Consider the following 17,840-nt stretch of genomic DNA (forward strand, 5'->3'; position numbering starts at 1 on the left):
GCAAAATTAGTTCAAGGTAGTTTAAGGTGGTATTACAGTTATTGTTACATCTGTCTTCAGATCAATTCTTTTAGCATGTTGTTGTTTGTCTAGTGTCTTGATATCAAGGTATCTATTTACTCCAAATTTAGCTTAATTTTGCATTTTCTTCCAGAATACCTTAAACATTTATCAGTTTGCCTAGATAAATTGTTTTGCCGTTTATGCTTGGAATGTTATTCTTCCTCGTTGTTATCTTTTACCTGTCCAAGGGGCCAGAATGAATCCTGTTTCTTATTTCTTACTTATTCAAATTCAAATTAAAAAAAGAGAGAGAAAAAAGACAAAACAGACGAAAGGCGACCGCTCCTTTCTTAAAAAAAAAAAGCATGGAAAACGGTCCATGACCTAGGGGACGAGCGGTCATAGTGTGATAGTAATAACTTTCGTCCGTTATTACTGTAATCTACATATTCAAATTTGAAGTTTTTTTTCCACTTTTTGCTACCCTTTAAATAGGTTTTATCAATGGCCGACGAAAAACTGGTCCCGTGACCCCGGTTTTGGAGGTCGACTTCGGTTTACATTTGAATCCCTGGCGTTTATAGAAACGGTTAGATGGCTTATCGCAGCTTCTGCGCTACTCTTGGACTTTTGTCTGTATTAGAGGGGGGAAAGCTTTTATTTACAAAACAAAAGGCGGAAAATGTGTTGAACTTCCGTGCGCTTGGGCCAATATACAACATAAATAACAGCAAATAACTACCCAAAAGGCTACTCTAGTTACTCCTACAGTCATATCTCGATGGTTAAATAAAGCCTATTCGCAAGTTCAAATGAGTGGCTAACATTCGAACAATGAACTGTAGAGTATCTAAAGGAACCTTTTTCTTAAATTATGTAAATCTGGAGCCTTCTTTCAAATGGTAGTAGCTTCTTTCGAACCGTTTGGACCATAACCAACAAGAAGACTTAAGCACGGTCCTTTGCCAGTATTATCAGACTGTCCACTTAACTCCGTTCCCCTCCTATATTTTTTAAATCGTAATTTTTGTAAAAAAAACCGAGAATCGTAAACTTTTGTTTTGGTCTAGAATCTCACAAACCAAATATTTTGATCTAACTCTCCAAGTTGACGTGATACGGATAGGAACTTAACTTACTATTTCAAATAGAAAGGTATCAATGTACATTTTTCGAAAGGTTTTTTGACGGTAAATTCAAAAATTCAACGGTGCAAACGGTTTTTAAAGTGTAGTGACCGTTTTTAAGTTATTTTCAAAAAACTGTTTCGCTACATCCGAGCGTCCTGTTAATCCAAGCTATTTTTAGGAAATCGTTGCTAAATTTTTCATTCGGCACCGTGATAAAGTAATTTATTATAAATTAAAATAATAAATAAATAAATTGGTGAAAGGATGAAGATTTCGTCTATCTGAGCAACTGTCGGAAAAAGTATTTTGGGAGTAACTTGTAAAAGTTTGCCCCAAATTAAAAACCATTTACACCGTTCAATTCTGCGTCAAAAAAACTTTCCAAAAATATGTACATTGATGAGTATCTTGTAATTTGAAATAGTTAAGTTCCTGTCTATCCCGTAGGATTTCAAAAATACAATTAACCAGAGATATATTCTTAAACATTTATTGTTAAAATGGTCCCTCTTAAATATGACAAACAAATAAAAAATCAAGGCAAGTCAGCCACAACTCTACTCTGGGATGAGCTTATTCACAATAGTTACCCCAAACAATGCTCGTCAATACCAGCTTCCACCTCACATCATTCAGCGTTTTCCAGGATCGTCCTGGGCCCTCGACAGTCGACTTTATTTAATTTTTGCAATGTCTGGCCCTTTCTACTGAGTCCCAAACGGAGTGTGGCTGCTTTCTGATCTGGAAGTCTGGACTGAGTTCTCGACTTGACTTGGGGATGTCTTTGAGTTGACTGCCTGCTTCGAAACCATCCCATTTTATACCGGTTTTCCAACCAGTTTAGGGATAAAGGAAAAGCAAAAACCGGTGGGCCAGTTGATCAACCTCCTTCTTTGCAAGGTTTGGCCGCGCAATACTCGTAAATATCGGGAGTTTCCGTTTCGCAGTCTCCTCGTCCATGTCGATGGATCCAACGAAGGGTTACACCCCCACCCGGCTAACAGGCCTCCAAATTTATAGTGTCCCACAACTGGATAGACTGTGTCTAACGACCTTCCCACAGTGGGCAGACTATTCGAATGGGACTACCTTCCGCGTCTATGCCCCTATTTCTAACATATGTTGGAAGTTCCCTTACGATTTTGAATTTATTTTAACAGCTTTTTTGGATCGGCTTACATTATTGTAGTTAATTTGATGGAATGAGAATCCTATCGGGTTTGCAAAAATTAAACACATTACATTTAATTATATATTTTTCTGACGGTATTTGCTATGGTTATTTGATACATGTTACAAAATTGCACACTCTGACCAGTGAATTATGGTCAACACATTGCTCTGCAAAAAATATATGCATCTATTTTTTTATATGTATAGTGATATTGTAAGTACACAATAATTCGAACCGATTAGCAATTACCTGGTTTTTGACTATTCAGCTGACACTCAACCACGTACACAACTTCAAGACATGGACAATGTGCTTTCTATGCTTACTAGAAGCATTCATATGCTGGCAAAATATCGTACATAGAGCTCGAGCCACCTTACATAGGGTTTGGGGCTCCAAGTGATTACAGATTGAGAAGCACTTACAACCGCATTTTTTGTTGTTGACAAAATTCACTTTTTTCTGTTATTTATTTAAAACATACAGGCAAGAGCCAAATTACAAAAAATAAACTTCTTATTTATACTAATTACTACATATATACTACTTATACATATACAATTAGGTGTACATTCATATAAAAAATCAAATAAAAGTATATTATAAAATATTTACTACTATAATAAAAATTTACTTACAATTTTTCAGTTCTAAAAAATATATTTTTATTATTATTATTAAACAGATCAACAGTATAAAACTTATTACCAATACATAAAATTCTAGAAATGCCAGTGAATAGTTATATTTTTGTGTTCGTTCTGATAAAGGACGAGAATTACGAGTGTTGTGGGTGTTAACATTGAAGGACAGAATCGGTTTTGACTCATGAGTGAAAGGTCATGTCTATTTCACGTTCTATTTAATTTTGTCCTTTATATAACATAAGTATCTTTTCATTTTGTTTCATTTAGTACATATCGGTGCTTGAAATTTAATTACGGGGGCTCCAGGGGGGGGACCCCTAGGCGACTATTCCCTCTGCTCCCCGTCAGGGAAAAACGGAAGTCATCACTCTAAAATGATGACGTTTTCGTACATAAATCATACTATCACTGTACTAACAAAGGTACTAATAGGTAGTTTAACGAAATTTCCCAACTCTCTACCAAGTTATTTTAAAAAATGTGTCAGTCATCCAGTCTGATAGGAAAAATAAATGTCAAAATTATAGAAAACGACTAACCAACAATCGTTTTTAACGGAAGACCGAAGAGGGTTTTTCTTTATGTAGAAGGAACGGGAATACCTTGGAAAAGTAAATCCAATGCTGTTTGCCAGCTTAATAATTCCACAAGGTATATCCGCATTGCAGGGAAAAATCGTATAAAATTATATCGACTACTTTAAAAGATAGTTCTTAAGGCTCGTACACACTGGTAGACCGGGGTCTCTCAACTTGCCGCAGACAGTCTCTAGACTGTCTAATGACCAGGTCTAGATACAAGCAAGTCTCGAGTTAGCATTGAAGCAAAATTTTTTGTTATATCCTGGCTTGAGGGACACGTGCAGGTAAAGTCTGACAATTTTACGTTTAAGCCAATCGATTGGGCAACTTGGAAAAGGCGATTCCAACGCTATCGTGCGATAAGCGGTTGGAAATTACGCCGGGAAAGAACCAAGTCAATATACTCATATACTGCATGGGCGAAAAGGAATAAATATTGGATTCATCTCATCTTGAAGACAAAATCAGTTCTTACGAAATAATCGTTAAACGGTTTGAGGATCATTTCATTCCAAAAAAGAATATATCATATGAACGTGTTAAATTCTTGCGAAGGAAACAAGGCTCGTTAGAACCTGCTGAGGACTACAGATCTTCACACGCTCTCGAGATCCTGTGAATGGGGTACTCTCGAAAACGAAATGCTGTTGAGGGGCATTACCACTGGAATGAGATACCAAAGTTTAAATTTTAATTAATTAAATTAAAAATGTAGCTAATTAAAACAATTAAAATTAAAGTTTGCCACTTGAAGCTGACTTGACGCTTGAAAAGGCGATTAATGCTTTTCGTAGTTTGGAGGAAATGCAACGACAGAAAAAAGGTCTTGAAGGCGATCTAGGAACCTCAGCGATTGATCAATCCCAGAATTAGACATTTCAGAAAATCACAGCCGGGACCGAGCGAGCAGGGGAAAACCACAAGGGAAGTGCTAATGGTGCAGCGGCGCTCTCCACCGCAGAGATTGTGTCCTGCGAAGAATGTTAAGTGCTTGAAATGCAACCGACAAAGGCGTTTTGCTTGCCTTGTGACTAACATCCAGGAAGTCACTAAAAAGCGAAGATAAACAAGACGTTATTCGAGCTTTGTGTTTTCAGAGCATGCGGTTCAGGGAGTTGTCCATGATATTATATTCTTCCATTTGGTATCACCTCAGCACCTTAAAAACGGTAATGGTCAAACTTCAGGCTGCAGGAATCACTCGCAATGGGGAAAAACTGTTTTTTCTCAAAAGACCGTTAAGTTTCTAGGACATCGACTTTCGTCGCGTTAAAATTGATGATGAAAAGGTGAAAGCTACAGTGAACTTAAAACCCCCTGAAGGTATTAAAAAAGGGGTAAACAAGGTAAAAGGCATTCAAAGGTTTCTCGGTATGGTGAATTTTTTTGGGAAAATACATACCTAACCGTCCGAGATCTTAAAACCTATCACCGACTTGCTTTGCGCGAAAAATGTTTGGACTTGGGGACCACTACAGAAAATGGCTTTTGAGCGAATTAAACAGGAATTAACTGCGGCATCCTTACTGGCCTTCTATGACCCACAACTGCCTACTCTGCTGACTCTTCATCCTACGGGGCAGGAGGTGTTCCTTTGCAGCAGCAAAAAAAGAAGGGTGAGGACCAGTATCATACATTTCTCGATCGTTTTCAGAACGCGAACACAACTATTCAAATATCGAACGTGAAGCGCTGGCGGTAGCATGGTGCTGCGACAAGTTGAAAGAATATATTATCGGGATGACTAGAGAAGGAAAACTCAGAATTCATACAATTTTCAGCTGAGAACCAACAGTCCACACTTTCATCAAAGCAATGGGAGTGCAGAAACAGCTATGAAAATAGCCCAATCCTTGCTCAAGAAAAATCAAGATGATCCTTACCTAGTACTTTGGCATACAGAAACTCGCCACTCCCTAACGGATTCTCACCAGTTGAACTCCCCATAGATAGGAAACTGAGAGATACATTACAACGCTTAGCTCGCTATCTCTGTAAAAATCCGGCTACGACACTCCTTCGAGTAAAAGAAGAAGAGTACAGACGGAAATACAAACGGAATTACGACAAAAGACGGGGAGAATCAAGTAGGCTCTCAGTTCTCGTCTCGATGTCGAACAATCAACTTTTCTGTCGTTAACCTCAAAAGTCCTCACTTCACCTAGTTTTGAAAACCCTAAGTTACCCCTCTCGTAACCAAATCCCTGGAACCCGAAGTTTTTCCCACATTTTCATCCATTCCAACTCTATCCACCTTGTTATGCATTTTCTCAATTGACCGTTGCTACTCTAGCAACATCTCTGGCAAACAATCTTCACCAGTAATACCAACACGAAACAACAGATGGCGCGAGCGTCGACGCACAAGGACACCAATAGGAATGTTCGCCTCATTCCACATTGCGGCCAAACAAAAACGAGCACCTCCACTCTGAATAGGTATATAAGCAGGCCGACCTCGCCTTCCAGTCAGTCTACCTTCAAGTTCCAGACGTGCGACTATCTCTACAACGCTCTCCTCACTTAGCGGATATCACTTCTTCTTCGCCTGATCACAACTCGACATCCTCTTCGAGAGTTTTCATTAATTGCCTGTCTTCAGGCACGGCCCCGCTTAGTATAAGCCTTGACGCATTTCATCGGCCACCAGAGCTCACTCACTAATACGCACCACAAAATTGGTGACCCCGACGTGATTAAAGAGCTCTATTTATAACTCTCATGAGCGATGGCCGAAGGCGGACAGGCTACGGAACAAGTGCATGCTGAAAACGTTACAGTAAGCCTGCCAGCATTTTGGGAGGAAGACCCTGCCTTATGGTTCGTACAAGCAGAGACAATCTTTGGGTCGAACCACATCACTTCCCAGGAACGACGGTTCCAACTCATTATAGGCCAGCTCCCTCAACGTTCAAAGACCAACCCCGCTTCCAAGTAGTGAACCCCGGGAAACGTTCGTCACCGTCTTGACGGGGGATTCATATTGATCTAAAGCTAAAGGGGTGTCCTATCCCTAAGTGAGGTAATCGTTTTCCCAACCACTCCTCACTAAACAAAATCCTTCCACCAACCCCTCTCCCTCCATCCTATCCCCCCCAAAGAATCTTGGGCTTGACAGAAAACAGCATCCGCCTCAATCAAAGGTCATGCGTTCCGTGCCGAGTGATTCACTGGCAGCCGGGGTTAATGTGGCTCTCCAAACACATCAAGCAATCTGGAGACCAACCCCTTGATGGACACTCAGTCCTTAGAAACAAAGGAGAGACTACCTCTCCCTAATAAAGACAAATACTAGTCGCTACGTGGGAAATTCAACACCACACAAACGAAGGGTTCAACACCTTCAAGTAGCGACACTAGGAAATATAGACCTCTTCTTGGGAAACCAAAAGGAAAGAAAAAAGTCTCCGCCGAATTGCCAAAACTAGGAGAACCAGGCGGGAAAGACGACCCTCAGGAAAGGTCTTAGCAGTGCTATGACCAAATGGTACCTGAGAGCGATAAAATCGGGGAAAACACCCGAAGAAGCAAGAAAATTGGCCGACGAAAGAAAGGCTAAAATTCAAAAAGAGAAACTGGAGGTACAATCATCCAGCAAGAGAGCAATCTCTTACCCCCAAAGAACTAAGGATAGACAAGACGGCAAAGCCATCCATCCTCAGGCGCTTTTTAGAGCCAGGGAGGCTGCTCCAAGCGTAAGCTATGCCGGAGCAGCAAAGATCATAAGAGTGGCTTTGCTACCGGAGGAATACCCTCTGGTAACATTAACAACGGAAGAGCTGACCCATCTAGAGGAAACCCTCATTGAAGAAATCTTAAAAGGATGGGAAGCCAAAATACAGTTTGAAGGCATACACATCAGGCCGGATATGATGGCCTTAGACTGTCAAGACGGCAAAACTGTACAATGGCTACAGGAAATAGCCCCTAAACTAGAGCTAAGCAAACGAACGAAACTGACAGTGAGGGTAGGGGAGGCTTTCCCAAACCTCACTCAATAGTGGTGTTCTTCCCTAGGACAAAACTAGGAGAAGAACCAAGAACCCTAACTCTGATCAAAGCGCAGAATGATGGGATCTGCGCTGAGGAGAGGAAAGTTCACTCAGTGAAGGCAGAGGGGCCTGAGATTGTCATGATCCTGGGCATCGATGAGACCTCGGCAGAAACGATAATTTCAAGAGGATATACCCTCAATTTTCGTTTTGGGAGGATCCCGGTGAGAGGCCTGAAAAAGGGAGGGGGAGGAGGTAACAAAACGAGAGAAATCTCACACCTCCACCCCAATCACCCCCCCATCCATTAAAAAGAAGCAGGCCCCTACAGCGATGCCTCCACCCACGGAGACTACCTCCGAAAATACTGCTGAGATGGAGGTAGACCAGGTTGTCTTGGGAACCCAGACCCCTCCTCCTCTACAGACGGAGCCAAAAGTACTCACCGAGGAGAAGCTATTGGGAGAGGAGACACCTCCTCCTCCCCCAAAAGAATAACCCTATATGGAGGAAATGAGAATAGCCCAGGTGAACATCCACCACGCTAAAGCTGCCTCGGCAGTAATAGCTAGGATGTTCACCGTGCAACATCTATGGGCAATTCTCATCCAGGAACCCTGGCAGTGGAAAGGACAAATTGGAGGTTCGTCCTGTAAAGATGGTAAGACTGTATGGGATTCCAGACAGGAAAATCCCCGTGAATGCTTATTGATTAGGAAAAACACTAATTATCTCTGTCTTTCAGAATTCATGACTGGTGACTTAGTTTCCATCAAGGTAGAGATACCAATCGATGCGAAGAGACAAGAAGCAGTAGTAGCATAGGCATACTTCCCAGGAGAGGAGGACCACCCTCCTCCCGATGAGCTACGAAGGCTAGCCGGCTACTGCAGCAAGAAGAATCTCCCCTTGTTGGTAGGATGCGATGCCAACACACATCACCAAATCTGGGGAAGCACTAACAACAACAGAAGAGGTGAGTCACTCATAGAATTTTTGTGAATGAAAAATTAGATATACTTAATATAGGATCAATCCCTACCTTTGTCACCAAAGTGAGACGAGAAGTATTGGATATTACCATTTGCAGCCAAGCCCTACATAAAGTAATAAAAAATTGGAGGGTTTCCAGTGAAGAATCGATGTCAGACCACAGAATAATAAGGTTCGACATCGAATCAGATAGGAGAGACCCTACCCCGTACAGAAATCCCCGAAACACAAATTTGGCAAGGTTCACTGAGATGGTAACATATAGTTTAAACCATACAACAGTGAAGAGAGTACCGAAGACCTGCAATGAATTGGAACTTGCAGTTAGGGAACTTACAGGTAATATAATTGATGCATATGAATCAAGCTGCCCTGTTAAGGTCCCAAAAAGTAGACAAGAACCACCTTGGTGAAATGCAGAACTGGGAAAACTAAGGAAAGAAACCAGGAAAGCATTTAACAAAGCTAGAATAGCAAGTAACTGGGGAGAATACAAAAGGTTATATAACCATGCTATCCGCAGGGCGAAAAGAGAGAACTTTCGCAAATTCTGCGGAGAAATCTCTACAGTATCCACAGCAGCTAGATTGCACAAGGCACTAGCACAGGACAGATCAGACATAAACACTGCCCTAAGAAGTAAAGAAGGCAAATACACAGAAGACATAAAACAGAAAGCAATGCTCCTTCTAAGTACACATTTTCCAGATAGTACCTATGACATCCCCCCAGAAAATGTGAGAGCAGTTAATCCCAAGAAAGAAAATTGGAAGAAAGGAGCTGAAATAATCACAGAGAAGAAAATCCTCTGGGCGATTAACACTTTCAGCCCGTATAAAGCACCGGGAACAGATGGGATTTTTCCCATCCTGCTCCAAAAAGAAATGAATATAATTGCTCCAACATTCCTGCGATGATAGTATATATAGTTTAGCACTAGGCTAAATACCACAGACATGGCGTAGGGCAAAGGTGGTTTTTATACCAAAAGTGGGGAAAAAGAGACCCTACATCACCTAAATCCTACAGACCAATCAGCTTAACATCCTTTCTATTAAAGACCCTTGAAAAGCTGATAGACAACTATATAAGAACGACAGCACTGGTAAACAAGCCTCTCCATTTCTGTCAGCATGCATACAGAGCAGGAAGATCAACAGAAACTGCACTGTACCAGCTCACCAGTGACCTAAAAGAAACACGGTACGGTAAAAGAAACGTCGGTCCGCCAGTAACTTGCAAGGTACGTAGGTTACCACCCTATAAATAGCAAACAGTGAAAGAAGAATTCCGGCGCTTAATGGAGCAGGGTACCTGCCGACCTTCGAAGAGCCTGTGGTCAAGCCCGCTCCACGTCGCATACAAAAAAGACGGAAAAATCCGGCCTTGCGGAGACTATCGGCTGCTAATTGCTTGTACTAAACCCGACAGATACGGAGTGCCCAACATCAGAGATTTCACCAACCAACTGCACGGGAAGAAAATTTTTCAACGCTCGACATCAACAGAGCGTACCACACTACATTGGTGACCCCGACGTGATAATGCTCCTGGAAGCAAATTAGGGGTTGGGGGAAACTACTGGAAGAACACGCCACCCAACACCATTGGTCTGCAGCTTTGAATGGCTCGCCCATTGGGGGAGCTATGTAGTAGCCACTAGTTAATTTCCACGATCCCGCTAGGTGCCACTACGACTTATGGAATATTCTCGCCCTCCACTCTGCAGCTAATCAGAGTAGAGCTCTCCCCTATATAAGCAGGGGCACTGCCCCGCTGGAATCAGACTCGTCAACCCGACGAGATATCACCAATCACTAATATTCAACGACCTCAGACTCGTCAGGCCGACGAAGTCTCAAATATCACTAATAATCTACTACACCAGACTCGTCAGCCCGACGAGCTATCAATAATGGAACACCATCGACGATAGCAAGAGTACTCGCAGCATTACCTGATCTCGCCTTCTAAACGCCGACTTAGCCATTAACGCCAACTGCTGCCCCCTCGGCTAATTGCTGCATTCCAGTACCTTCGGCCTCTGTGGAGTCTACCAACCTTAGCCAACGGTTACTCAGTCACACAACACTACCAACGGCACCACTCGCACGGTCTCGGACTCATACCTTCGTCACGGCATCTCTCAACACAACACCGGTCCTTTTCAGGGCCACAAAACTCCCAGTCACTAAACACCTTTTTCACGATTTCCCACGTTCTATTCACCCTGCAGGTCACCATCGTCGTCGCAACTGGGGCTCCAACTTCACGTGGCGGCCTGTAGATCTCTTCCGTTACTTCAACATACAGTCCACAAAAGCCAAGTAAGCGTTCCTTTCCTTTCTTTCTTCCTATTTTTTCCCATTTTATTTATTTTTTTGCCAGCTCAAACACATGGGGTGCACCCACCCATTGGATCCGTTCGACATTGGAGACAAAGTCTGGATATCCCACTTAAAAGAAGAGTTATTATTATCACGCCAGCCAAGGAACCGCGATCTTACATTGTAGAGACAAATAAAAGGACAGTGAGGAGAAACCGGGTCATATAATTCTGTACTCCCATCATGAACAGAGTCTATCTAATACTTCTACTACCCAAGCAAGTGGAGAAGTTCAGGAACCAAGAGCAGATCAATCTATACCCGGTCAAGCAACACCATCATCCACTGGAGGACGAAAGGACGACCATAAAGAATCGCCAACTACATCTCCAGGGACAACGTCTACACCTGAAACACCACCACAGGTCGTGAGCAGATATGGACGGAAAATTAAGTGTCCAAAAAGACTAGATCTTTAAAAGGGGGATGTTCCGAGATATGACGTATTGGTTGAGACTGAGAGGAGAACTCGGGGGGGGGAGGTATTGGTGGTATGGGGGGATTGAGGATTTTATGCTTGTGGGATTATGTTCATATATGAGTAAAAGTCTGGCTTTTGAAAACAAGGGGTTTTATTTAAAGAGTAAGCCCGTAAACACTGTCACGGCCATAATGTCACAGGAAATGTTGCTCCAATGCTAATTCGAGACTTGCTTGAACTCCCTAGCTCTTCCATTCGTCCTAGAATTGGTGCAATTAAACAAGGTGAATAACATCCACAATCCTGTCATAGATTTCCCATTTAGGATAGAAGAACTGGAAGTGGCTTTCTCTACAGTTAGCAATATAGCCCCTGGCATAGACTCGATTCACTACCTAATGTTAAACAGGTTTCCTCCCACAGCTAAATTACAATTGCTCGAAATCTTTAACTCTATATGGAAAGAAGGGACTGTCACTGAGCCCTGAGCATCCCGAACTCCCTCATAAAACCAGGTAAACCATCCGAACTAGCGTCCTTCATTGACCCATAGAAGCGTCTCGAATGATTTGTCAAATCTAGGGACATAACTTCCAAATTTCCAACACGGATTTAGAAGACATAACTCAGACAACAACCTGGCAACATTTATTACAGACACTCAGTGCAATTTGTGTACTAATGAAATGACATTAGTAGTGTTTTTCGACATTACTAATGCTTACAACCATGGGAACATTAAATTGTTATAAAACAATGACATAGGAAAGCTTTCCTTCAACATTAACTCATACCATGATCAACCTAATAAGCAAAGGATACTAATGACAACCATACATTCAGTCCTTGAGAGGTAAACTTGGGCCTCTCAAAGGGCGATTCTTAGTCCTCAGCTTTTCAACATCTATACCGCTTCCCTACTTAAGCTAGTATAAAAGTGCCCCCTAGAAAGGTATCCCACTTCGCGAATAATGTAGGTGATAGTCTGGCAAGTGATAGCAAAGAGTGGCACAAAAGAGAGAACTGTTAGACATACCAATTCCACTTGGAGAGAATGGACATTTTTACACCCCAAAATAGGAATAATTGGCAGAAAGATTGAAAAGAGATCTGATCAGGAGCTTTCTTTCAGTCAGTGAAACCCCAAATCTCCAAAATTACTTGGTTCTGCCACAAATACATGATAAAAAAAAGAGCGCACTATAATCCATAGACTAAGATCACTGAGATAGCAGTTTTTTTCTACATTGTATTAGAGTTAAGGAAACCCATCTATGCTCAACATGGCTGGTCCTTGAGAACTGATAATGCACTGCAATAATTCTCTTAATACAATCATTTTTAATGAGCTATATAGAATGTGAGAGGTAGAGAAGCAATTAACAAATCATTGTTGACAGCGGAGAATGCACAGCCTGAAGGATTCCAAAAAATATTTTATATGTAAGCCACTTACATTGAGAAGCATAAGAGTGCCTTAGGTTCTTTTAATTAACTGGTTTTCATGTGTACAGAGAGTTGAATCATGAAATGGGGCTTGGCTGCATACTGTTATAAGGAGTAGATGTGCAACATGAAGAATTAATTTGCACAGAATCTCTGCGCAGAGTGCCCATTTGGCCTTCGAACAATATATCATTGATGGCCTTTTTCGCAAACAATTGTTGCTGTGGAACCATTTTCTGAAGTTCTACTGCCCAAGATGAAGCAATTTTGTCAAAGTAAGTTTGAGGTTGTTCAAGATGTTTGCGTGGCAGAGATATTAATTCTTCAGACTCGTCGAGTTTCCTTGCCTTCTTGTTTGGAGGACCATTTTTGCTCTGTAAATAAATGCACATTTAAATAAACATATTTTGCATAGTGGACAGAAACAGAAGTTGAATGGAAAGCTATTACAAATGGATTTAATCATTAATGGAATTTTCTGAATTTAATGAGAGCAGGAGATGGAAAGCCACCACCTACAGGTTCATACCACAATTATAGTTTTTCATATTTTGTTGATGGCATGATGTAAATTACAGTTACAAATTTATTATTGTTGTTGTTGGTGGACATCAGATATTTGGGTTATTACTGTAGTTGCAAAAGCAATATCAGATAATGATTTTTGGGAGAGGTATCTTTTTCTAAGGGCCAAGGTAAGCTAAGTTTAGGACCGAATGATAAGATTTTTTGGAGAAAAAAAAACAGTAAATTACTGTTAGTTTTATTAATTACTAATTCTTTTATAACGATATATTTAATTTGTTGGGGTAAAAATTCAGATTTCTTTTCAAAACTAGTTTTATGCTTTTTGTGATGACTATTAAACGTTTATTCAAACATATTCAAACATCCCAGCAACAACAATTTGTCTTTTTGCAAGAGTAACAATTCCTTTTTCTTTTTTAACTTTCATAATTCTATATACATGAACATAATTTTTAAATTTAATATCTTAATATTATATTGGTAATATTTCGGTTGTTATTTATCAATTCGTTTAGAAAAACTTGATATTGCTTATAGTTTTTCAGAAAAACTAATTTATTGCTAACTATATGTATAATACTTCAACCGCATTATAACTTATATACCTGCCAGCATAATAAACTTCATGAATATGACAAGTAGCTACACCACCACAAGTGCATCTATACATAAAAATTCCATTTATGATAGAATTGTAAGAGCTGCAGAAACAAAAATGTTTTTTTAAAAAGAACTAAGCTTTCGTTGTTCTACAGACAGACAAGACTAAAAAAATTGTAGTTATATACAAAGACGAATGTATCACAAAACTGGAAAATATGTTAAAAGGTAATAACACATATGAAAAAGTTAAACAGGATCCTGCTGTAAAACAACAGGCATGGTGCAACAATACAGCCAAAGCACTGCTCGGTTGGAAGTCATCAATTTTGGGGAACAAAAGAAATATAGCACATACACAGGGAGATTACCAAGAATATATAATCAGATAATTTACTTCAAAAGGAAAATAAATTTTCAATAATTAACTATGGCCCATTTCACAGTGGACATTTGTTGGCTGATATTTTGTCATGAAAAGTCGTCTCTCCACACTGGCCAATACATGGATTTTTTATCAGATGATATTTTGTCAGCTCCATGTTGCAGTAGTGCACTGCTATTAATGGATCTTTCATACTACCAGATTTTTGTCAGTTGTCGACAGAGAATTCATCTACAATCGCTAAGGCCAACAGAGTCGATTGATAATTACAGCAATTTCTTTAATAATGTGGGGCAGGTTTCATGGCAGCATACATTTGCATAAAATGTAGAAATGCTTAAATAAATATTACTTACACCAATTGTAAAAGTATTAATGATTGTTCCAATATTGCCCAAACTGTTGATTTCATCTTCTTCCTTGATGCCATACTCTATCTTCATAGTATTTTCTGATTCATTTTGTTCTTCCAGACTTGTGAGAAACTTCATTTCCTCGTTGGTACCCTCCTTACGCTCTTTCTTGTAGCCGTAGTTTAACTTAATAGTATTTTGAGACTCATTTTGTTCTTCCAGACTTGTGAGAAACTTCATTTCCTCAAAATACCATAATGTTGGTTTCATTATGTAGCCTCTTCCTGCATAGTTTTGTTCAAAATCCTTTATCCTCTTCAATTCCTTTCTGAAGTTAGTGCGCAACGAATTCAATTTTTTAACTAACTGCGATTTATCAGCAACGGGATACTTTTCTCTGTACTTACGAAGCAAATGTTCGTATTGTTCATTTTTTTTAATTCTGTTGTTGTAATCTTTACACTTCACGTTCCATAAAGCTGGTAAACTCCGATATAACTCGATACATTCTAAGATAAATTTTCTTTCTTCTGCTTTGGTTCCGTTTGAAACCATTTTTTGATTAGTCGATGTTAAACGCACGACTGTAAAGACAGAACTGATATCATATCGTCTGGACTGAACCAATATTGCGCAATATCGTCCACAGGCGACGCAATGTTTACCACATTGCACAATAAAAATTCAACACTTTTTTATTGACTCAATATATTGGGCAATTCAATATTATGTACACATCTACAGACGGACAATAATATTGTACGTCATAAATTATTGCACAATAATTTCTTTCATTACGATCCCACATAACCCGCGTATAACCTCGTTGCCCATATACGTACAATATTATTGCACAATAATCAGATTTGAACTTTGAGGGGGAGATAATATTGAAGAGTTGAGCAACGTATTGCACAAAACGGGCATAGGCAAGTTACAGGTAGAATGTTATTGCCAAATAAATTCTGTTGCTATATTTTGTTATTTATATTTGTAACATGGTAAACGTGAGTGACAACGAACGATTGATTTTTTAAAAATAGTTAATTCATAATAATTCATCCATCTTGATCAGCAAACACCAATTTGTTACCCTTTAGAACTATATATTGAATTTCTTTGCTGCACATCGGCAGGAAGTTGCTATTTTTCTCGACTTTATTAGTTAGTAAATTCTCATCTTTTGGAATCACTGACTCTCTCCTGGACTGGTTTCATTCTTATCTCTAGATTATTTTTTATTATTTTTTTTTAAACAACTTTGTACTACCTGTGGTTTATTGGAAATTATGGAAATTTATATAAGTTTATAGATTTCCCATTTTTAGACTTTTGAAGATTTGATCAATTTTTGTTCATTCCCTAACATTTATTTTATAGTTCAGGGGATTTTGAGGTAATGAGCGCACCTCAGACAAAAGGGAGGGAGCGAAAGTAATAATAATGTAATAATAATAATAATAATGTAATAATAATAATGTAATAATAATAATGTAAGTGTAATACATCTAATTGATCACCACAGAGGCATGTTGGTGGTATAGCTTTTTCCATGAGGTGCCTGTGGGTCATATTGTGTGCCCTATACGTAATCGACATAGTATGACATCACACCAGGAAGTTTGGAAGGATTTTCCCAAGATTTACAGTTTCTTTTATATTTCATAATTTGTTGGAAGTTGTTTGTTTCCACTGATTTTCCCAATTTTCGTTTAAGTTTGAAAGCAGACTTTATGTCTTCAAGATTTATTAAAACTAAGATGATGGGATTGTTCATTGCCAGCTAGCTCATTTTCCTTAATCCCAACATGACTTGGTGTCCAAATGAAGGAAACAGAAGAGCTGTTCAGAGATAATTTGTTTTAAGTTTTGCCAAATGTTCTGAACTAATGGATTTTTGGAGTACGGGTTCTGAATTTAAAATTTCTCTACCGAACCTTGCAAACTGGTGCCAAAATAACATGTTCCTCAACATAAAGAAATGTAAACCGATTATATTCTACCAATGACTTAAGCTTGGTTTATTAATTATAATCTAAAACCAAGCTTTAATAAATTTAGAGCCACTTTTTAAATACTTGAAGTTAATCAAAAGTCTTTAGTATTCGATTTAAAGAAATTATGCCTTGTGAAAACACTTTGTGGACAAAATTACCATCCTTAAATTTTAATGTATTTAGGTTTATTCATATCTGGTATACCAAAAAATAGGTTTGGTTGCGGAAATAAGATATTTAAAAGGAAAATGTTTATCTAATTCTTAAAAAAAAAAGCATTGAGAATATTGAAAAGTAAAAAATAAAAAAAATAAAATAAAAATGTAAAAAAAACTTTTTTTGTCCTCTTTAATAATGAGAATTTCTACCTTTGGCCCTAATCATGTCCGTTAAATGCTTTTGCTTTCCTTGGAAAAGATTTCTGGTAAAATTGAGAAATTCTTTCCCATTCATCAAGAACAGCAGTTTCCACCTCTTCTATGGTGCTACGACCTGGTTTTCACCATCATACTTGTCTCTTAAGTTGGTCCCAAATTTGTTCACCTAGTTTCAAATCTGGACTTTGGGCAGGCCACATAAAGCACTCATTTCCAACCTCATTCAGGTAGTCATCCCCAATACATTCTCTTTGGGGCCTGACATTATCCTGGATTAGCAAGAATCTCTCATCGATGGGGGCAAATGGCACTCATGTTCTTCGATTATGTCTTTCTTGTAAGCACCTCTGTTAAGTTAGACAACTCCTTGCACTACAACAACCAATTCGGTACGGGTGCCAAAGGAATTGTCACCCCAGAACATCAATGTCCCACCATGGTATGCCACCTGAGGAACCGTACAGCAAGGGGCATACCTGTCTCCTGAGTGTCTCCATTTGAAATTACTTGAAGCCAATTCCCACCTCATCTGTAAAAAAAACTCATCCCCAATCTTCCAATTTCATCCATGCAAATAGAAGCCTGGCCATTTCTTGAGCTTTGGTAAGAAGAAGTCCTCAAGCTGGGTGGTGGGCCCTGAGGTTATTTTCATTGAGCCTTCTTCTTAACCCTGGAGGAAATTAAAACATTTCTAACTTATTTTATTAGCTTTCTTATCTCATTTCCCGTAATGCTTCATAGAGCCTGATGGTCAATGAATCTATCATCTCTCTGGTCTGTAGACCTAGATCTATCCTTGCCTTCTTGTGTGAAGCCCCATTTCTCT

The 17,840-nt window shown here is 39.4% G+C and overlaps 2 protein-coding genes across 3 annotated transcripts; one reads left to right on the forward strand and one right to left on the reverse strand.

The window, feature by feature from the left end:
- Positions 1-2,365: 2,365 nt before the first annotated feature.
- Positions 2,366-15,380, reverse strand: LOC106672679. 2 transcript variants are annotated; one of them, XR_002911018.1, is made up of 3 exons: positions 14,644-15,380; positions 12,785-13,148; positions 2,934-4,198 (listed from the first exon to the last, which is right to left on the reverse strand). XR_002911018.1 is itself a non-coding variant. In XM_024230632.1 (2 exons), exons 1-2 carry the CDS (start codon positions 15,193-15,195, stop codon positions 12,852-12,854), a joined length of 849 nt encoding a protein of 282 aa, XP_024086400.1. In that variant the 5' UTR covers positions 15,196-15,380; the 3' UTR covers positions 2,366-12,851. The 2 variants fall into 2 exon arrangements, 1 of the variants encoding a protein (XP_024086400.1); XM_024230632.1 differs by having other exon boundaries at positions 2,366-13,148.
- LOC106672658 lies at positions 7,012-7,536 on the forward strand. Its single transcript, XM_014404243.1, has one exon. The coding sequence runs from the start codon at positions 7,012-7,014 to the stop codon at positions 7,534-7,536; it is 525 nt and encodes a 174-aa protein (XP_014259729.1).
- Positions 15,381-17,840: the final 2,460 nt, after the last annotated feature.

Source organism: Cimex lectularius, unplaced genomic scaffold, assembly GCF_000648675.2.
Source record: "Cimex lectularius strain Harlan isolate CLEC.00 unplaced genomic scaffold, Clec_2.1 scaffold61, whole genome shotgun sequence".
Taxonomy (NCBI): Eukaryota; Metazoa; Arthropoda; class Insecta; order Hemiptera; family Cimicidae; genus Cimex; species Cimex lectularius.

Excerpts from the sequence above, each read along its gene's own strand:
- LOC106672658 (XM_014404243.1), top strand. The coding sequence starts at position 7,012 with ATGACCAAATGGTACCTGAGAGCGATAAAATCGGGGAAAACACCCGAA.
- LOC106672679 (XM_024230632.1), bottom strand. The coding sequence starts at position 15,195 with ATGGTTTCAAACGGAACCAAAGCAGAAGAAAGAAAATTTATCTTAGAA. Across the intron at positions 13,149-14,643 it reads TTAATACTTTTACAATTGGT|AGCAAAAATGGTCCTCCAAA; the intron begins GTAAGTAATATT and ends ATTTATTTACAG.